Here is a 23194-nt window from a genome sequence, read left to right as displayed (position 1 = left end):
TGGATTCACATTAGACGCCGGCTTGCTCTTCTGCAGGCGCTCCTCTGCTCTCTCGCTGTATACGGGTCATTCTGGAGGAGGGATAGATAATGAGCCACGTTTTTTGTGGAGCGATATCATTACGCTTGTCAACCTGGGTACAGCTGGCCTCCTCACCACATTCAACCTCTTAACTCTATTTCGGTTGTCTTCCCCCACGTGGCATAGCATCATGTTGCCAGTAATCCTACTCACTCATCCCACTCTTCTCCTCCTTCACACTCTATTGTTTCAATCTTTTACCCGTCTTCTGTCTTTAATTTGCCTCCTTTGTACCATCAGAACAAACATTTCGAGCCCATCAAACCTTTAATATTTCAGATGAGATTGAGTCTAATGACCATGCCATGTCACGTTTGCACATTTCTGGAAGGTCCCATCAGTGCCAGCGCCATGATTCCTAGTTAAAGTACACTCCTTTTCAGTTTTGACTCCAGAGCAGTTTTGGCCAACTAAAACTATCATTCTCCTTCAATATGAATGGTTTGCGTATCTGTCAGTGGGGTGAGCAAATACAGGAAAAATATCTGGTTCACAGTATCTGCCATTCTTTTTGCTCTTGTTCAGAAGATTTAAATAAATCAGCATTTTCTTTCTTAAAACACTGTATATCATTGTAACTATACACAGTATTATAGATGCCATATAAACAAGGGTCAGGTTTGTTAAACCCTGTCCAGGCTGCGAGGAAAACCAATGAGCAAGGAAGTCAGGACCTCCAGACTGTGTCAAGAAATGTGTTGAAACTGCAAAGAAATGGTTTATAATGGCCTCAATTCAAAACCTGAATCGTGGATTTTCACTTTTTGCTGAGCGTATGGAATGTTTTTTTTTTTTTTTTTGTTCTGGATGTATATGAAGAAAAATAAAGTAAAATATAATATAATATAATTCTATAATAATTAATAATATTGTCAGACTTGATTTTTTTTTAATCCTAAACGTATATCACAAAATCAGAAAGGAAAAGTTAAAATGCAAAAAGGAATGTTTATTTTACATATCATATAATGATTAATGATGTTAAGCAACCACAAATGTTCAGAAAAAAAAATATTAAAGAGAGACAAACTTTAATTTGCGTTTTGAATGAAAATATTGTTGGGACTTCAAAGATTAACTCGGGTCTCTCAATGAACAGAGAAACTGTATGAACCATGCTACAGTTTATGTATTACATGTATTCAAAGAAATGTATAGAAAATTATTATTAATAAATGAGAAGAACTATTAAAAATAATATTTTTTTTAAATCATTGTTTTGACCTTTTCATTTTTTTTAAATACATATTGCACACATCAACCAAATGCTAGCAATAACATACTTCTCTGTTCAAAGGTCTAAGATTTGGCAGCACCTTTTGGTTGCGCAGGCAGTTACGGGGTGAACAGCAGAGCACTTTAAATATCACGTGAAATAGAGAAACACAACACTGTGTCTTGTAGACTCACACTGAGAAGACAGAGGGTTTAGCTTTGACGCCAGTCAAACTTTGCTCCATAATGTGTTGGCTGATTTATGTCAATGCAGTTATCTTTGAAACAAATTACTCAACATAAAAATCGTCCCTAATGAAAGCGTGCATTACGGGGCCATTTGTCTTTTTCAGATTTGCCCAAACTATGTGGCACCAGTGTATTTTGATGTTTGACAGAGCAGGGAAGGAAGTCTCATCCATCATACCGCCATGTCTGATGTACCTGCGCTCCCCATCCACGTGCCCCCGCGTCCAAACAGGCCCCCGGCATCACTTCAACCGCGGCATAAATGCCACGACGAAATTGGCAAATAATAGAAGTTAGGGCTGTTTTGCCTCGCAGCCTTGCTTGGTATTAATTGCACAGCCGATTATGAATCAAAGTTAAATGGTTATACACCTTTTCTGTCTGTGAATATCCATCAAACGCTCAATTGAAATGCCTGCAATTGGTGAAGGAGGCACATTTGCTTCCTCTTGCTGCTCTGTTCTTCCTCTGCCGATGTGATACGAGGAGGTTCAAGTTGAGTCAGGAGTGTCAACAGCACGGAGAATAATCCTGCCGTGACAAGATGAAATATCAAGCTCAACAAGACGATGAACATGAAAGTGTTGGATGTCACTAACTATTTGAGTCCTAGATTTGTCCAGTTTAAAAGTGAGGTGTCTTAGATTTTGGAATAAATGAGCATAAAAAATATGTTTAAAAATCTCAGTCTTTATACAAGCTTTGAAACAAACAAGGGATGATGACAAGTTAATCATTGTACATGTCATATCTGTTCTGAATTATTTAAGAGTCTTTTCTGTGGAACAGTCGCCCTCTAAATATTTCAGCTGCACAGAAACTAGAGCACTTCAAGACGGAGATTTTTAAATGCGCTCTGAGTGCAAATTGTATTGCTTTCATTGTATCATGTTATCACTCAGAGTCTCTGCCTTTAATGGTTACTTCAATCCTTTTTCCTGTCATTTTTAGGAAGAGCTGACTCCAGGATGAGGGTTTAGATGTTTTAGGTGTTCCGAATGACCATTTAGGTCGGTGAAGTTTCATCACTCTGTGAGGTCATGAGCTGTATTGTGTGTATGTTGTGCAAGTCCAGGCCCACTATCACATTAGATGTCATCGATATTTCATATGCTGTCAAATGATATTTCTAAAATATATGGAAGTGTGTCTGTGCCATCGGATATTGAAAGTTAAACGGTTAAATTCCTACTCAATATCCAATGGCACAGATATACTTCCATATTAAGACAAATGTTTGGCAGTTCTTACGTTCATTTGTTCAGGTAGGGCATGAAAAAGAAGAAGTCATGTGACTCACTGGGAACAGGGGAAATCCCTGATCTCCTGACCTCGAACTCACAGCTAAAGCAGTTGCAGTTTGCTCCTTGCCGCTTCATATTGTTTATGCTTCAAAGTTCAACGTGATTCAAAGCCTTCAAACAATATTTTGAAATTTTGCCAGAAGTGTGTTTACTTTTTTAATATTTCCTGTATGAACGATTATCTTGACCAAAACCGCAGATGAAGTGGCGCGACGCAGTTCGGCAGCTGCGCGGTGTGGCTCATTTGGCGTGAGTCGTTTTGCATTGATTCTATTTCATGGCTAAAGCACTGCTTATGTTATAAATCCAGAGTTATAAACAGATTGTACTGTACAGTATCAGACAGCTGAACCTTTATTGTGGAAGCAAAAATGTATAGGTGGGATTCGCAATGTATAATGTGGAAGTTTTCACCTAGTGGAAGAGAATTGTTGTCTTTTTCGGGTTCTTTTTTTCCCTGTCCGTCTCATACAGTAGGATACCTTGACGTGGGTGGGTATCTTTATTAACTGGCTCAAATAAGAGCAAAAGTATTTGTAGGAAATGAAAACTAGAGAATCCTTGGTGGAATTTTGCAACACATTCACCCGGGGTGTGATATATTATGCTGACGCTGAAGACAATATTACATGCTGCCTTTGGTGTCAGTATTGGACGCAGAAGTCCAGGTCAAACCAGGGTTTTGGAATCCCTAACAGCAGAAGATTGACGGAAAAAGAATTCATTTATTTAGTGTTTGTCTCTGGCAAATAGAAGACAGCTATTCATATTCCACTTAGAACTGAGGTTCCATCACAGGGATTCCAATTTAGTTTGCAGCTCATACAGTCATACGTGACCCAGTGAACGGCCACGCCGCACTGACTTAGCGTTTGTGGAATCACTCGGCTGTACAAAGCAGCTGAAAGGTTTCTTAGTGCATCACTGACACAAACATGAACAGTCCCAGAATTTCAAAAGAGAGAGGGCTAACATTCCACTCAAATCTAATCTGTATCATCCTCCAGCTCTGAAATGAACTTCATGCCAAGCGGGACTGAACAGGTTTACACATTTAGACGCCATGAATGCAGATGCTGTCGGTCAAGAGGGATGCGGCGCATCCACTCATGTTTATTTATCAGCTTTGGAAAATGAATCACATTGTATTCCATCAATTTTTTTTTCTTTTAAAGCACAGGACTGGCTTGGATAGTTTCAGATTCTGCCACCAGATGGCCACATGCATCTCGTCCGGTGCTGTAATTTGCACATACTCTCATGGGCACGGGGCAAGAGGTAGTACCAAGCTCTCGCAAGGTGTAATGAGATCTGTGGAGAACTTCTTCAGAGACCAGTGCTAAATGACAATCCCTGTCCCCCAAGCTCCAATGAATCTCAGAGATGGAATCAAAAGGGTCTTTTAGCCCAGGCTTTTGGTGCTGGGGGCGACTCATTACTGGTGTGCAGTCACCGGAGACAGCCATAGAGAGGCTCGGCCCGGTTCAGGGTCCAGTAGACAACGATGATGACGCGATCTTCTTAAGAAAAAAAAAGCCAGAAATTGGAACTTTTGCAAAAATAATAATGAGAATGGGAGAACTTGAGGAGCGTCTAAGAGATCAAGCAGGTGACACATGGCCTCCACTTCGCCCGTGTGCTTGAATGAAATATTCTCAGTTTTGATGAATGAGGTGAAAAGGTCTTTTTTTAGGTACAAAACGACCTGATGAGAACTATGACCATTCCCTTCACGATTTCTGCTGTTTTTGGCACTCAGAAAGGAATACTGATTGTTTTCTCGACACTGTGACAATCCCTCAGAAGGAGATCTCCACACCCATTCGCAGAAATCCCCTCATCAAGTTCATCAGTCGCCACATTCATCTTCAGTTTCAACTCCAACCGTGCGGCTTCTACAACGAAGCGGCTGATGTATGGATTTGTCCAGACTAAAGTATACTGAGCCTCGTCACATCAAACCAATGAAATAACAGGTGTTTTATTTACCACAAAGAGCTCAAAATCCACTGTTTTCACCTATGTGTCCGCAGCCCCGCCCAAAAAAACGATCTCCTGGTGGACTGGAGACGAGAAGCAGCAGCTGAAACCGGCTGTGGTGTCAGAACCTGGGACACACCGGCAAAAACAGAACATTTTGAGGGCTTTGGTGTCAATAAAAGACGTGAGGAGTTCATGATTCCCGTTCAAAACGCTGCCCAGTCTGTTTCATGAGTCAGTCGCCATGCTGGACCCCGTTTTCAAAACTACCGTACTTTCCGGACCATAAGCCGCTACTTTATTCTCGTGGTCTGAACCCCGCGGCTTATACAATGACGCGGCTAATATATGGATTTTTACTAGGGATGCTCCAATCGTTCGGCCACCAATTGTGAAAGGCTGATCTCAGCGTGATCGGTGAATGCCGATCACATGTGACAGCCAGCACTCTGATGAAGCACCGCCCATGGTTTGCGATGCATCCGCTCCTCCCTCCCTCCCTGCCAACTCGCTGCTACAGCATATCTACTGTGGAGGGTTTTTTTCAGTCTGTCATGTAAAGTGTGCATTCTGCAGCACATGCACACTATAAGGCGTCAACGCTACGAATTAAATACGACACATGAAACACCAGCATTTGACACAGCACAGAGAGTTTTCCGTGCTCATGAAAGTGAGGAAGCAGCAGTCACTCGCAGACACTCGCCGGTCTGAGTGTGACAATTGGAACGCGACGCATATTGCCCAAGAAATAATCATTAATTTCACCGCGCCAGATGACCAGCCTTTCTCTGGTGTCATTTTAAGATGGAATCAACTGTGACCAAATCTGCTGCTGTTTTGCGTGTGTCAGATGCAGTGTTCATTTTCCACCTTAATCTGAAAGTTTTGCAAACGTAAAGAATGGGAACTTTTATGAAAGAAGTTGAAGACAGCTGCTTCTGCTGAGTGTTCTTCCTGTCTCTGGGAGCATGCTTCATTTTTACAGTCTAAAGAGCGTCATGGTGGCAAAAATGTTGAGCCTCGTCACCAATGACATCACGGGCGTTTTATTTACCTGTAAAGCGCTCAAATTGCGCTGTTTTCGCCCGCGTGTCCGCAGCTCTGCCAACAGAGACGATCTACTGGAGGGTGAAAACAGCGCATTTTGAACACTTTAAATGTAAATGAGACGTGAGGAGTTCATGATTCAAGTTCAGAACATTGCCAAGATTGATTCATGAGTCAGTCTCGATGCTGGCCCCCAAAACTAAGGATCACTAGAGGATCACCGGAATAGAAGCTCATGCATTTTCTGCAGCGCAAGACAGCACCAGTCCACCCGCGGCTTATGGGCCGGTGCGGCTTATGTACAAAAACGATCTATTTTCCTTCTTAAAGTCTGTGGGTGCAGCTAATATAGTCTGGAAAATACGGTAGTTGCATGAGTTGTGATCCTCATGCATTTTCAGGCTGGGTGCACCACTGACCTTTCTACAGCACAGACAGCACCACTGCACCCGTGGCTGATAGATCAGTGCAGCCTATGTATGAACAAGATCTGTTTTCCATCTTAAATCTAGTGGGAGTGGCTAATATGCCGTTGTGCTCTCTAGTCCAGAATTTATGGTCACTTTATTGAGTTTATGTTTTTGTTTTTTCCACGTACCCAGTTGCGGTTCAGATATTGATCATGTTTCAGATGGTAAAACCTACATTGTGCGAGCTCATGAGCCCAAGAACGGAGATGCGTACAACTGTGTTTCTAACTTTGATTTCAACTCTGAAATGAGTGCAACACCCCTCCCCGTCTTCGCTGTGGTTCTTCTTCTCACTGTCTCAGAGTGGGTTTGTGCTGGGCCTCCCCCTCGTGATGATCTCTCATTCTCCACGGAGCGGCCTTAATTACAACGCGGCTCTCTGCGCTCTGCTTGCTGCTGATTAAACGGGACAATGACGATCCGGTGGGAAAGCCTGACTGGGAGTTTGTTCACTTTCATGCCCACCCTGCTTATCTCTGTCTGACCGGCTCCATTACTGCGGCGCTGAGAGCCAGTTTGTAATCATCTCTCTTTATTACTGTGCCTACATGCTTGGCAGGGGACGGAGGATCAATGAAGAGTCTGTGGTTACCCTAACAACTCACAAACACCAATGGACGGCTCAACATGCATGCATCATTTTTGGAGATGATGTGTTATGAACAATAGCTGAGCCACAACACTACATTTCATACCTCCTGTTGAAGCACTTTGTGTAATCTCGTGACGTGGGAATGAGCTCTATCCCCGGCAGGAGGTCGGCAAGTACCTTGCATATTCAACTCACGCATCTTTCATCATGTGGGCTCTATCATCTACCGTAAAGAAAGAGCTGAGCCAAGAGACAAAGGTCGCCATTAGTATGAGGATTCATGCTAAACTAAAGACCTAAACAATAAGGTCACGGACACAGCCGGCTGAAAGGAATATCGTCCGCTATGTGGTCGGACAATCCCAGACATGGTGCTGTGGTTACATCTCACATGAATCTGTGATCAGTCTTTGTTATTTTATTTTATTTTATTTTATTTTATTTTATTTTATTTTATTTATTTTTATTTTATTTTATTCTGCACTTAAATCCAAAGCACTTTCCAAGACCACAGACCATGGAAATAAAGCTGTTTCTGATTTGTCCTTGGAATCCAAGATCCAAGATCACAAACATACGTGGAAGTTGTTCTTGTCATGGGGAAATGATGAATGAACTGATGTGTTAGAGAAGCAGCTCACGTCAGAATCCCACCACTCTCAGCTGCATCCACACATTTCACTCTGAGGACTTCAGGCCGTGACCAGGTGCCTTTCTCCTGTCCGTCTTAACATTCTCTTTAAAGCAAAACCAATATGTGGTGCATGTGCTGACTCCAGTAAGAATGCAACTTTAAAATTGTCAGATGATAGCATTTATGTTGACAACGCTCACAACACACGCTCTGCGTGTGATGTTGTCGTGTCCTCCAATACAAATGCAGGACACTTTTCGGGCAGTTAAAGGTCACAGTGGAGACACAGACAAGTCACATTTGAGTGGAAATGTGGATGGTTGTCGAAATAAATGTGACTTCTGGAAATAAATAAATCTGCAATGTCTGCATCTACAATCTGCAAAGAAATGAAGGATCTGTCCGTATCCACATTGACAAGTAACGTTGAGTAAAAATGGGAGGAGGACTTGCTGTGCCAACCCCTGATAGGATAAACGCCCAAATATAAAACTTTTTTTGGTCAACTTCTGGAAGATTTATTCTTCACTAAGTCACATCTCAGTTTGGTCTCATGCTTGTCACTTCCCGTCGTGGAACATGAGGCTTTGGAAGCGGAACTTTCATTCTGACTCTTTGGCCAGTGTAGAATGGCAGGTCTGACTTCAGCACTGTGGAGATAAGTACAACAGAAACCATCAGCGGAGACAAAAAAAAATCTCTAAAAACTCAACAACCGAAACTTACATTTGGGATGCAAGCGTTTAAAGCAAACAGCCGAACAAACAATGCTAATCGTCTGGTGGAGACGGGAACCTTCCACGATGCCGCTCGTTCCCTGCGGGACAACAGCTTTAAAGCTTGTAAAAGATTTTCTTTTCGGTAACACCTGTGAGGAGCTGACACAGCACCTGTCATCAAGATGGAAAGAGTTCATGATACCTGCAGCAAAACAGGCAGATGTCAGCTGTGCAGTCTGGCTCGGAAGATCATCCTTCAGCAGATGGCAAAGCTCAATGATCAAGACCCTCGATGTGTCGAAGTCAGCACATCTACATTTTTTTCTGTCTCTCTCTCTCTCTCTCCTGAGGTGTATGAATCCTGGTGCTGCAGCAGAATCGTTGAACGTCAAGAGCATGTGTGATTTAAAAGCACTCGGTGCTTTTAATCCGAAATGATTTTTACTCACCTGTGAATTCTCCATTGTGTCCTCACAGGCTCCATGAAAGAGGTTTCCAGCCACTGCTGTCGGCGTTCGACTTCCAACGTCTCCTCTACAACCTGACTGACATGAAGATTAGCAATGCTGGCGGACAAAACTGTGAGTGCCAGAGAGGACTCTAAAGACATTTAGTCTCTTATTAATCTTATGGATTGTCATTAATAATTGTTGATGTCTGAGACAAGAGATGCCACTGAACACTTATGGACCCACTGGAAATTAGCCAGACCACTGTGTCACATGCCAACAGCTGATATGGTTGAGCTCGTGGTTACATTAGATAGCACTCTGTTCAGCTTCTGACAGTCATGGGTCACAGTCCTCGCAGCTTGGATCGAGAAGAGACTGACACCCCAGACAGGTCACCTGTCCATTATTGATGAGAACCCCTTACACATAATTAGAAGTCAACAGTTACCCTTTACCCAGACAGATGCTTTGATTTCCCCATTAGCACGGAATACGTCTGTTGAGCATCAATGCTTTTCCACTCATTGGCAGTTTACCTGTAGTGAATGAGCAAATTAAAGTCAGCCTGTGAGTAAAGTCACTGTGAGGTCCAACTCAAGAAGTCAGCAATTGTGTGTGTGTCTGTGTGTGTTTGTAAATGTGTGTATCGTGTGTATGTGTATGTTTCGTGAGGACATTTCCCCAGCCTCTCACTGCAAAACTAACCATTCAAAACATATGGCTAACCTGAAGCAGGACCTAAACTTAAACTTGAATTATCATGACCTAGTTATTTTGAAGGTTCAATCTTCAAATTTAGGCTTGGATTTGTGAGGACCAGCTGGAATGTCCTCATGAAGCAAAATGTCCTCAAATGTAGGTGTGGGTCCAAGGATTACTCCCGATAAGAATAGCTATGCAAGTACACAAGCACGCACACTCACAAAGACAGGGTTTTGTCAAGGATTGGTCCCCACAAAGTAGGAGGAACACACACAGACACACACACAAAGATATGCAAGTAGATATTTGCCATTATGAAGGAAAAATGTTTTGCCAAACATCACATTCTTGAATGACAGGTTTCGGGGCTACTAACGTTACAATCGGCTGTGAAAACCGCAACAGTTGTTGTCTTGATTCATTGACTTCAGTTTATTATATATTTTTTCATGATGCAGTTCACTACATTAAATCCAGTAATTCAATATCCGGGCTGCTTACATGCTGGAAAAAGACAAAACTCAGTCTGTTAACATTTGTAATTTGATCACTAAAACATTCGTAGTTGTTACTAGTGAGAAGTAAAAATTAATTATATAACATAATGAATTCCATATTTAATTGACTGGTTAAACCATTGTTGATTTTGGGCTCCTTTTAGCTACATACCTGTGATAGCAAACTAAAAGTCACTGAAGCAAAGTGTTCACAATTTTGAAAGAAAGTAGATGGGTTTCTGAAAGTGCTTTTGCGATACATTCCATTGCTTTTTCTGTTTTGTACCTTGTAAACAGAGAGTGAAACACGAGACGGGAGAACATATTCACGGTTACTTTATTAGATCAAGAGACTCAGTGAATGAACTGAAGCATATTGAATGTGAAGATGAGCTTATGTCGCAAGTATTTGGATATTGTCATGATTAGCGGAGGAACGGACCCAAGTGCAGTCAGTGCAGATTAAATTTAACAATTTAATCGATGAAGACAAAATAAATAAACTGACAGACAAGTAACTATGAACTAAAGGTGCCAGGAACCAAAACATGGACCGGGAAGAACACGCAGGGAACGGGGAAGAATCTGGAATCACAAGCCTTAAAACTGGGAGAACAGAAAACACACGCGGAGTAAAGCTCGACGAGGTGGCAATAAACTAAAAGCGCACACGAGGGGCAAACTAAGCGGATGTATCTTTAACTGAAAAGTGAGACCAATAACTGCTCACACGCGGAATTAATGGAATTTTGGGGAGCTAACGGAGGAAGGACGTGAAACAAAGAGTTGCGACAGAATAGGAATTCATGCGTCTTGGGAAGAGTTCACCTGAGTGGAGAGTGGAAGTCTACCATCTGGCAAACGTCGCTGGCGTCGGGAGGAATATATCCAAGGAGGGATTGATGAGACGATGAGCGCCAGCTGCGTTTGCCTGTAAAGTTGGATAGGGAGAGAGGAAACGGAAATGAGAGTAACAAAATAAAAGCAGGAGGAAGGGACCCAGAGGAAATACAAACAGTACAAAAACGGACAGATTAAAGTGCGGACATGACAGGTATAAAACAACTAGCTTAGTTTCAAGGAAAAATTATGTTTATAAACGTTATTTTTAAACTGGATTTTTTTTTAGATAAGGGCTGTTAGTATTTCAATGATTTTCCCTCCAAAGTAGAAAGCAATGATTCCACCAGAGTGTATGGGACTTCAGATAATGACCGGACAAGTAAGGGATGAGCGGTAATCACAGAGGATTCAGAACGGGAGGTGTAATCAGAACAGAGAGGAGCCGGAGTCTCAGATGGGAAAGTCTGCGGCACAAAGAGAACTCATTTGAATTTGCATGGACAGGGTTGTCCACGTTTGGGCTGTACAGGGTGAGGTCCTCACCCAAGCTTGTGGGGAAAGGACACACCAGCGGGAGCTACATCCCCCTCGCTCGATCACAGCGTTCTTTAATCCCAAATTGAGGCAGATTCATCGTGTGTCACAGCTTGCTCTGCTTCACATCACAGGGCCGAAAAACTCTGCTAATGATTTGTGTTCGAACTCCTGCAGCGTCTGAAGTGTGCCTCGTGGCTTGGGGCTGCACGGCATACCTTAATATCAAATTCCCATAAAGCTTTCCTCTCATCTCCCTGCCTCTAACCGTCTCCTTAACTCTTTAGATTTATCTCTGGACCAACAACTCTCAAGTCCCTCATTGCGGCGCTTTATTGTTTTAATGACTATGGGCTTGAAAGATGGAGAAAAAAATGTGTTTTGAACAGAGGGCGCACAGCAATTTCACGACTTTATGAGAAATCAATGGCTTATTGGCTCAATGTGTAAGGTGCCTATTATATTCTGAAGTCCAATAATCCGTCCTGCCGAATTAAAACTGTCGACTCCTCCGACAATCTCCTCGGAGGAAGGATGGATGGAGCCCGGTTTTACAGTGTGACCGAAAATGGGATGTTTTTTAATTAACGTGAATATTGTGTTCACTGACCAAAAACTCTTTTAATTGCACATTTCCTTGAGTGAATGACTCATTAAAATTCAGGTGGTACATAAGAGCCAAGGGTAGAGGCTAAAAGGAGTCACGGAAGAGACGGAGGACGTCGGGAAGGAGGCGGCTCGGCCAAATTACTCGCTGGAAATGAAGTCCCATCGGCACTTGAGGAAAAAGGTTGGAGCATGACTTTAGTGCCTCAAACAGACAAGTGTCCAGTGAGTGTGTCAATGTAGGCCGTGCTCAGAGAAGTTGGAAGAGAATCCAAACTACAAACTGATTTAAAGGGTAAGAAGTAGCGTTTTCATGAAGAGCATCTTTCATTTTTTAGGGGGAGCAGATGTCACAGTGAGATTTATCATTATATTTTAATATGAAATTATATAGTGTTTACGTCAGTGCTCCTCAACCTTTATAGCGCCGGTTTAATGTCAGACAATATTGTTATGGACCAGTATCTAAGGCCCGTAGCGGATGAGTAGAATCACTACAGCATCATAGAGATTAGCTCAATTTGAATATGTTAATAGACATATATAGCAGAATCTTTGTTGTATGTGCAGTAATGGAAGAATTACAGGAGCCAGGCAGCGGGTCAAATACAGTCATTTAATTTCACAGGATACAAAAACTCAACAAAAGGCGTCACCGAACCTGGAGAATGAAACGAACAAAGCCATCGGTACAAAAGGAGTCTGGCGCACGTTGCTGGAGTTCAGGTGTCTTTCAGCTCTTGACGCTTAACTCCACAACAGGAAGGAAGAGAGGAAACACAAAACGGGGATTCCAGAAACCAAAATAAAAGCAAATCATAACAAATCATTTTCACATACAAGTGCCATGGATATGTTCTTTGATACTGCCACATACAGAATCTTGGCGAAATGACGCTCATTTGACAGTAAATCCCGTAGTCCACTGCTTGATGGGCTGCAAAGCATCATTGGAATTGTTCAACTCACCATAACTCAACTCACCGTGGTCTTTAGTTTAGAGTGTTACACTGTGGTGTGAAAACTGTTAGCTGCGATCAGTTTATCAGTATGGCTTTTCGAATTTGCCACAATGTGTTAGCCGCGGTTCTGTAGCCCAGTGGTACCGTGGTCCAGTACGGGTCCACGCCCCGGTGCTTGGGGTCTGGAGTCTGTAGCAGAATAATATTCTGTATGAATAGGTTTAGATCAGATGTTAAATAAAAAATGAATAAATAAAAAAACTATCTGCAGTTATCTACAATTATCAATGAACAAAATTCAACTGTCAATTTTACTGGATTTTTTTAAAATGTTGAGTCCATTTAAGTGAATCAGTCTGTCCTCCAACTCCTGCATCTCGTCAGTGGATCTTCAACCAGCTGGATGCTGAATCCCCACGGGGGACAACATGGCCGATGTTCTCCCAGCAGCTCTCCTGTCCCTCTTCTCGTCTTGCTCCGCTGCCAGATTTATTCATTTGCAGTATCAAAGATTCCCTGAGTGACAAGCTTGTGTGTGCTTGTGACTGTTTTTTGTATGTGTGTGTGTGTCAACAGACAAAGCATTTATTGAGGTGATTGTTTAAAATGAAACTGTAGACTATCCGCTGTTAAGAGCAGATGTTGGACACACATCCCCAAAACACTCACACAAGCCTCTGAGGCGGCAAATTCTCATTTGTTCGTATCTCTTCTGTAACAAAAGGGCTCTGCTTGCTCTTTTCTCTCTTCTGCAGATACATCGCAGCTTGCTGGAGTGACCCTGACCTCCGCTTTGCCATCGTCTGGGACTTCTGGTGTTCGAGCTCCGTGGGTCGAATCGTGTTCGTGTCCCCCTGGGTACGCGGGGCAGTTTTGCGAGCAGTGTGCCGAAGGATTCACCCGGAGTTCACAGAGTCAGGGCCCATTTTCCACATGTGTGCCCTGCAGCTGCCACCAGCACGGGAACTGCCATCCAGAAACAGGTAGGCTCCGCAGTAAAACAGGCCGGGTCTGCGTGATGGGGCTTTTGACATGGCCTGTTGAAGAAAGGCATACTTGTTTGTCCATCATCACAACCTTGGCTATTTCGTCTTTTTACGTCAAGAAGTGCCTCAATTTGTAGTGAAGTAGCACTCACATAAACACTTTATTTCAAAATAACATAATATTTTCTTGGGATAAAAGCCACGGGCTAAATCCCAAATAAATTTAGTCAAAATGTCTCTCTTCCAATGCATCAGCTCAAAACCTGTTTCAGTTCAGTGGAAGAGGTATCAGCTGCCAGCCTCGGGGGGGAAAAATGTTATAGCATGTAAAGAAGCTCATTTTTACTCTTGCAAATGTTAAATCTCAAACTGTTAGGGTCATGCTGCCAAATCATTCCACATTGCTTGAAGCAACCTTTGACTCCAAGTTAGACTTTCTATCATCCTTGCGTCGGTTTTGTCCATTTGTTTTCTGGAGCGTGCTCATCCAATTTAACTCGACGCCTCGCTGAGCTGCAACTGGTGATAAAAAAAAAATAAGAAAGAGACAGCTGCAGCATCTGGCACAACAATATCCTCGACACCGCCACTCCGTCAAATTCTGGCCTTCAATGCCATTTAGGATTATTTCGCTGTCACACACTCTCGTACAAAGAAAAGCACGTCTCTAGCCGTGATTTCTCCTCAGCAAATGTATTTTTCCGATTTGCAAATTGGCATTACTTTGTAAAAGAGAGTTCTATTTGCTAAAAAAGCAGTGACTGAAATGACTAAGCTGGCAAAACCTGATTAACAAGATGCTGCCCATAATGGGACACTGACCAGGCAAATACTATAACCTTCGGGGGAAAGTTCCATCTGGAAACGTAGGCAAATGAGAGGTCAGGAACCAAGGTCGACCCACCTGTGAAACAATACAAAAGCCTGTGTGACCATTTGAATGTCATATCTCATAGTTCATGCCAGGAATTTGTTACTAAAGGCACCAGCTTGCTCACTTGGTGAAGCCCTTCATTCTTGAACACCCGTGCACTACTTGACAAATTTTGTCAACAACAACTTTTGACGGAATGTGTCTTGCTCGCTTTTCCGTGGGAATAACAGCTGAGAGAAATAGACTTTACAGCGTGTCCAAGGCACCTTCAGGCATATAGAGGACGGCTTAATGTCTCAACTGGCTTTTCTCGGTGTAGAGCAGCGGTTCTACTTGTCCAAGCTCCTCACTGCATCTCTTGCTGTACGTCACTTGGCGACACTTGTGAATCGTATCATGAAACAGTGTTGCAGGCTTGATGAAATGTGCAGGCGAGAAGTGATCAGTGATTTCACTGAGTTCTACTCCAAACATTTTATAGCAGACAGTGCCATCTGGTGGCCTCAGTAAATCAGGACACTGTTTCATGAAACCCCATCAACACTTCACTTGTGTCGACCATGACCACTGAGGGTAGGAATTTGTATCTACCAGTCTTTTGGCTTCGGGCTTCGGGCAGAAAGATCTCTCACCCCCAGCCTGGACATAACGTTTCACCCTTTTCAGGATGACAGACATGGTCCACTAAAAATGTAGCTCCGAATTGTGGTGAAAAATCCCTTTAATGTCGGCCAGTGAGACGTGTGAAACGAATAGAATATTTCATGACAGTTTGAGTGCCATTCAAAGCGGGACCGTGTTATACAAACAGTCCATTTAACGTGAGGTCCATTCATGAGCAGGTGTGAGGCATTCATCCACATTAGAGAGGTGTAATTGGTATTTTCATTGGCAGCTGGTAACACAATATGCAGGTCACTTAAAAGCCTGAAATAAGAGGCTGTATTACTGTCATGTCAGACCAACACCATATTTACAGGATGACGCGGCCATCATCATCCATCCATTTTCTACCCCTAACCCGGGGTTAGGAGAGCTGCAGCACGCGTTTCCACCGAGGTCCAATTGTTTTTATTGCAGAGAAACTTTCCTCTGGACTTCTGAAAACTTTGCCATGCAGCAACGCTTTAGTAAACTTCTGTTATTAAAAAGTAATTTCATAACTCACTGCTCAATACTGTCAGCGCTGGCTGCCAACTGTACTGACAGTTTTTTTTTTTTATTATTCCATTTTAATATATATAAAATGGATCTGGGTCAATAGTTTCATTGTTCTGAAGCAGCGAGCGAGCGCTACACGAGGCGAGGGATCGTCAGAGGTTGTTGAGACAACACTTCCTGTCACTGCGTGTCAGCAGGGAAGGGGGAAAAGACGCAGGCGGTTTGACTGCGGCGCTTTGCCGTCTCTCTAAAACTGACATGCAGTCATCATCACTTCAAGGGAATGCAGCTCAGCTAGCCCTCAGGAGCATTGGCAAGCCATCACTCAAACAGAGAAGTGTTCTAATTCGGCAATATCCGGATTTCACACTCATCAAATCATGAAGGCAACCTGGAAGGGTTTATGTGTGTCATCAGCTGACTTCAATTGGGTATCAATAAGTCAATAAGCAAAGGCTCTTTAAGTTAACTTCCTCACTTCTCTGGATTTTGACCAGCGAGCACAGGACTCACTCTATCAGACCCAGATGTTCATTTCAAGCGAAACCTTTGATAGCTGTGATGGATTGAACAACCTCTGGGCTTCAGGTGTTTTCCACAGCTGCTGAGATCCCGTCCAAGGCAGTCAAGCAGAGAACCTGTGCCCCGGCTGGACAGGAGCTGTTCATCAATGTCCAAGGCCATCAAGTGCTTGTGGACCACCACAGAGCCCATCTAGAGAGCCCTAAACCAGTTGCCAAGATAACCCATAACCCTGATCTCCAAAGTGTTTATGACCTGGGACCAAGCTGAAGATTGATATTTCTGAGTACAGATTCATCTTTTCATGGACAGAAAACAAATGAAAAATACATTGGCTGTTAACTAGCTTCAGCTGAACCAAGAGGTTCGGTCCACTTCTCACCGGAATAACACAAGAAATACATTTCCAGGACTTCTTGTGTTTTTGCAGCACGATGTCTTAACTGAGAGGGCATGCTTGCCATTCCAGTGATCTGGGTGTGTCACTCCATGGGAGTGGAGAAGGTTGCGGTGGAGAGGGATGCCTGGGCCTCTTCACTTCAGCTGCTGCAACGTGTTGAGTTGAGGGAAATATGGAGGGATGGCTGTTTTTTGTTTCGGTTAAGAGAACAAAAATAAGGTGCAAAAGTGGTGGCAGAGAAGAAAGATTAGGATTTTATTCAATAATGTTAATAAAAAATACAAAAAAAAACTTTCAGCTGTTGCATTATGTTGTGTGGCACTGCTACAACCAGTTTGCTGACGAAAATGTTGAACAAAAACGTGGTCAAAATATATATTAAGTTGACAGTCATATGGCTAGTATGCGATTCAGGTAGACGCACCGACGTTTTTTATCCATATTCCACAGTGCTTAAGTAAAAATGATGAACCTTATATATTGTCAGACCACAAATCGCTGAACACTTTTTCAGAACTCAAAATGAAAAAAAAGGAATTTCATCTATTGACCTTCAATAAACACAAAATAATGAGTGAAATATTTCAAAAGGAACCGCAGCTACGCTTACTGTCATGTGACTGGAAAACTGCAGCTGCTTGTTGTGTAAACCTCACCTCTTGTTTATGTTTGTGCGTACTCTGCTGCACGCACTCCCCGAGTCTTTCTCTTACTATCTCAGCCTCGCAGCTTGACACTCACCGCCCCCCCACCCCAAAAAATACAGACAAATATCCCTTCCAAGGTTCCATCTTTTTTATCTTTCCTCAATCTCCCCGTCTGCACCTCCACCCCACCAACTTAAAGTCTCAGAGATATGACCTAGTTAGAAGACGCCTGAAGCTTTGGCACTGACTTTCTGTTATGTTTGTCATGATGTGCGCGTGACTGAGTGTGTATGTGTATGTTTGTAGTCCGGAAGCCAGTTAGTGTGAGAGCCGGGCTGCCTCCTCCCTAATTAGACGCCTCTCAGCTAATGATGTCTCATTTGTGCACAGATTTCCTGCATCTCGTGTCTTTCTCACATTGTGGATGTATCTCTCATTCACACTGTCACCAGTCAATGTTTGTTCTCCCGAGTCTCCTGACACCTCCTCCTTTACACCTGCAATTACATCTGGTGTTCAACTTATTGCAGCTCTATGTAGAAGTGTTGAAGTGTTTTCAGTAGCTCAGTGACATCTCAAACCAGGGGAGTGTTGTGTGTTGTGTTTTCACTTCAGCAGAGACAAACAAGGCATGAGGGGAGGTGCACTGATACTGAGTGTGTTCATGAAACAGGAGACAAATCGGTACAGTGGACAGGTGAAGTTGCAGGATGCAGAGATGAAGAGGGTGGGGGGTTTTAAGTACCTAGGCTGAACTGTCCAGGGCGATGGAGAGTGTCAGAAAGAGGTGAAGAAGCAGGTGGAATCATTGGTGAAAAGTGTCGGTGTCGGTGAAGGGTGTCAGCAAGGATGAAAGGGAAAGGGTCCAAAAGGGTGGTGAGGCCAGCAATGTTGTATGGTTTGGAAACAGTGGCACTGAGGAAAAGACAGGAGGCAGAGCTGCAGGTAGCAGAGATGAAGATGCTGAGCTTCTCTCTGGGAGTGAGCAGGATGGATAGGATCAGGAAACAGTAGATCAGAGGGACAGCACATGTGCTCAGGTGTTTAGGAGACAAAGTCAGAGAGGCTAGATGGAGATGGTTTGGACATGTACAGAGGAGAGAGAGCCAGTACATTGGTAGGAAGATGCTGAGGTTGGAACTGCCAGGCAGAAGGTGGAGAGGAAGGCCAAAGAGGAGGTTTATGGAGGTGGTGAAGGAGGACATGAGGTTTGTAGGTTTGAGAGAGGAGGAAGCAGAGGACAGGGTGAGATGGAGGAAGATGATCCGTTGTGGCCACCCCTGAAGGGAGAAGCCCAAAGAAAAAGAAGAATATTCAAATATGATCAAAATGGATAGGTGAACCATCAATGAATGAATTTGTCGTGTCGTGAAACATTTTTTTGTCTTGGATGGATGTATGAATGGATGAATCACTAAAGTGACTGTGGTTCACCATATATTGGTTCAATAGATAATATGTTCATGAAAACTATGAATCGATAGACAAATAGGAAGCTTATGAAAAGACAGTAAAATAGATGGAGGAATGAATGAGTGAAAATGGTATGAATTGACGGCTTAGTAGATGGAGTTCATGACTGAGATTTGAAAATGTATTTCTGGTATATGATGAAGGGATGAAGTTGGGACTAAAATATGTTGCATGGATGTAAACACCTCCTTAACTTGGTCATGTGACAAACGTGTGTCATAACCCAACGGAGACACACAGAATGAATCAATGGAATAATGACGTTATGGCATCATGTGATGTTAATTATTTACATGTTTCACTTTAAAATGCTCTCAAGTCAAACTCTCATTGACTGTTGACTCTGGATCGACTGGTCGCTGATGGCCGCGTACCGACGTGTTAATGGGTGTTGGAGATTGATTACAGATAATGGAGTTCATTAGCGATTGTTGTGCTGAAATCTTCTGTGGGAGAAGAAGATGAGTCAGCGTCTGCGCTGTGCACCAGGATGTGGTGGAGAGCCGCCGCCGTAGCTCCCCACAAACGCCTTCTTTCTTCCACTGCCACAGCACCAACGCGAGCGTGAGGAGCGCCTGCACAAAGTGTCCTCTGAGTTCCTCATAACGTCAGTTTGTCTCCAGCAGATATGAAGCTTGTATGACTCGGTTATTTGTTGTCTTCCGCACTTGATGCTTCCTGATCGCACCAGTGTGCCGACGACGACAGGTGCATCTGCGTCTATGACACCAGACATCAACTGTTGAATCTTCACTTTTGGTTTCACTGTGAGAACTGTGATCTGCTGCTACTTCTGCTGCTGTGCTGCTGTTGCCACCCACCACTCATAATGGTGCGAAGGTAGTTGCTTCCAGTTCGATTACCACACTGTGGAAGTGTGTACGACTATGTGGCTGAGGTGATGGGGAAGAAGACCAGGGATATTTGAGAGCATTGCAAACAACTTGCAAGCTCTATTATGAACTGTGGACCTTCAATTAGACTCAGCCCTACACAGGTCAGTGCTCAGTTGTGTCCCATTTCTCATCCTAAGACTAGTACTGTCATGTCATTGGCTGCCGTGCTGTGTTTTGTTTCCTGCATATCCAGTGATGGAGATGTTTTGGAAAAGCCAGATCTAATGTTTTTGCAATCTCTTGCATCTGCGCTGATCATCTCACTTGAACCAACGGAGAAGAAATGGGCGGAGCCGAAGCAGACAAAATGTCCCTGTTGTCTGAACCAACATAGTTTTTAAATAAAGTACTTTGGTATCTTGGCAAATCTATCTACACTTCATATTCCTAATTTGTTTCAAGTCATCTCCGGACCCCCCTCATTTTGAAGGGATCATTTTAAGTGGTGAACGGCGAGTGCCCTCAGTCTTGGGAGTATTGGGCCAAACTACACTTACACATGACGCACAAAACCAAGTGTTAGGGTGAAAAATGGGACACAGTCTTGGTCTTTACTTTACGTTTCCTGCTAACACTCTGAGGGATATCAGCACTGTAAAACCTCTGGATTGCTTCCTTCTAGTTTATTTAGAGGCCTTTTTTTTGTATCACAATATATGTAATATGCATTCCAAGTCACTGACATGTTCGCCCACAATTCCTCTGAAAGCAGTGTTGCGTTACCAAAATAGTGCCTGGCACCTGGTACCAACCACTTTCAACCCCTCGAAAAGAAACAATAAACAAGTTATTTGGTGAGTCTGACCACGTTATACCCTTGTATCACTACGGATGACCTCCATAGCAAAATACGTTTTCATCATCATGCGCACAACCTTCTCAGTGTTTCAAGCCTTAAGCACAGCTTGGCTTGTTCTGCCGCCTCTAAAATCCATTGTGCTTCAATAGACTCCTACACCACCTCCCCGGGAGTGGTCAAGCACAGTACAGTGTCCAGTCGGAGGAGTTTACTGGTCCCACCACAAAGAGATGCCCAGACAGCTAGCTGTGCTTCCAGTTTCTTTGATGTGCTGTAATGGTCCATGACTGCTGAATGGTTTCATTCCATTGGTATAAATACTTCCACAGCTAGTGGAATAAACAAGGACGACTCAGCGCGCTGCAGCTGAGGAAGTTTCCTGAACTGTCTGCAAAATGTCGGTGATTTGGCAATAGTTTTTGAGGTAGAAGAGAAGGTTCATGAATGAAGGAACGCAGAACTACAGCATTTGTTTGAACCACATTGTTCTGGAGGCGATTACCTGCACAAAAGGTCAGACGGAAAGGATCCAAAATCATGAATGGAATTATGTAGAAGTTGTATAAACATATATTATTTGATTATATAATGCACATGAGTTGACACACACTATTACAGAAAAAATAACAATGATTTGTTGTTTGATTGTAATGATACAGTTGAGATTGTAATGATACAGTAATGATTACTTTGCCGAGGTTAGGGTTAGCTTATCTGGTGTGTACACACGCTCAGGACTCAGGGATTTATGTTCCGGAGGCGACTCTTCAAAACTGTCATTGATCCCTGTAGAGCACCGACAACGACTCTGGTTGCTACTCTGAACTCTCTTCACCCATTTTTACTGGCTTGAACACTGAAAAACACTATGAAACATTTTTCCTCGCTGATATCAAGGCTGAGGAGCTTGTTTACTTCGACGCCACATGGACCAGCCGACAGGATGTTCCTCTCATGACATCAAGCAGGCAAGTCTCGGGCTCTTGCTGGTGCAACACTGCGCTGAACTAGTATTCACTTCAAAGTAGTTTTACACTTATTTAGCATTCTAGTCTGACAGACCCAACTTTGTGGATCCTTGCCAACAACGCCCAGATCGTTCAACGTTGTACAACTGTTTCCTCTGTCACTGTCAGCAAACGAAGATTCATGTCAGGTCCAGCAGGTCGATCGGCGACATCCTTTCATCACTCGCCACCAGCAGAGAGACCCAGACCGCACCCCCCGTATCACCATCTTAATGGCTGTGTAATTGCCTAAGGACTCGGCTCATAATGTGGGGTGTGCCCACAGACGGAATTGGGATCAAATTTATGTTCCGGCTGATGGGGGAAGCAGCCAATGGTGCTTCCTAATGGTGATTTATTAACAGTGAGAGTCGTGACGGTTCGACTCGCTCTAGCGTAACACAACAGATTGGAAATGTTAATATTTTTGGAGGGAATGAGAAAACGCCGGGTTTATTTGCAGAGTGCTGGTGCTGCAGGGCAGCAGGAGTCAAACATATGATGGTAAATGTGCATGTTGGTATATGTTTCCATCTGTTTCAAGATACTTTTCATTCAGTGACTGATCTTTTACTGTGTTTCCATGATGTCAGCATAATAACCAGGACGATATCAGGACATGATTCACTAATGCAGCAGACTGCATGTTTACGTGTAGCTACCATAGCATTGTTGCTATTTAAGATGATAAGAACAAAACCAAATGAAGGTCATGTTATGTGTCTTGCTTAGGAGCTCATCAACACCAACACGTGAGTGTGGAATCGACATGGCGGCCTCTCTCACAACCAGTTTACCTGAGTGGTATTCTCAAAAAATTTTATTCCTTAAATAGTTGCAGGTTTGGGAGAATAAAAAAATCAGGATGAGACCAACTACACCAATTGGTGTGGCAAGCAAAGCAAGGCATCCATTGCAGTCGCTGCTGGTCCATGTTTCTGTTGACAAATGTTATAATTTCATTTTTGACGTGTGCATTAAAGTGTCCCCAACACACTGCTGGAAGAATGTATAAATACACAGTATGAAACGATCATATATCTTCTACCAAACTACCATCAATAGGTTCTGCTGAATTACATTGCTTCATGTAAATATGGTGAATCTAAGTGGATCATAGCAAAATCCTGAGAGCAGCCTAACTGACGTCACTGGAGGTAGATCCACCACAATGCAGGTAAAAAGTATCAGAGGAGAAAAGTCTAACCGTTACAATACAGCTGGACGTTCTACAGGTGCCAGTGATCATGGACGCCTGTTCTTCAAACCATAAGGTGAAGAGCGTCATCAGAAATAGGTGAAGCAAGTTAAAAAAATTAGGGATGAGTGGCAAGTTTCTGGATTTTGAAACCGACTGCAACGGTTTTCCAACGTTAAAACAAATGGCAAGCAATGATAGCAACCAATCAAAACAGTGCAAAGAAGCTGTCAAAAACATGGTAGTATTTGCCAGTAAAAGTAAACCTTCCTCATTCCTCAGAAATGATCTCTCCTTGATAAAACGCAAGAGAAAATGTGTTACTTTATTCAGGCAAAATG

The 23194-nt window shown here is 43.1% G+C and overlaps 1 protein-coding gene across 2 annotated transcripts in view; it reads left to right on the top strand.

Annotated features, from left to right (window-relative positions):
• lamc3 (laminin, gamma 3) overlaps nucleotides 1–23194 on the top strand; it is a 143558-nt gene that overhangs the window by 83313 nt on the left and 37051 nt on the right. For both annotated transcript variants that reach the window (XM_053853530.1, XM_053853529.1), the window contains exons 11-12: nucleotides 8772–8875; nucleotides 13646–13873. In XM_053853530.1, coding sequence (XP_053709505.1) covers nucleotides 8772–8875; nucleotides 13646–13873 — 332 coding nt within the window. The remainder of the gene's footprint in view (nucleotides 1–8771; nucleotides 8876–13645; nucleotides 13874–23194) is intronic.

This window comes from Synchiropus splendidus, chromosome 1, assembly GCF_027744825.2.
Source record: "Synchiropus splendidus isolate RoL2022-P1 chromosome 1, RoL_Sspl_1.0, whole genome shotgun sequence".
Lineage (NCBI taxonomy): Eukaryota > Metazoa > Chordata > Actinopteri > Syngnathiformes > Callionymidae > Synchiropus > Synchiropus splendidus.
Note: the sequence above shows the minus strand (reverse complement) of the source record. Positions and strands in the feature narration are given on the sequence as shown.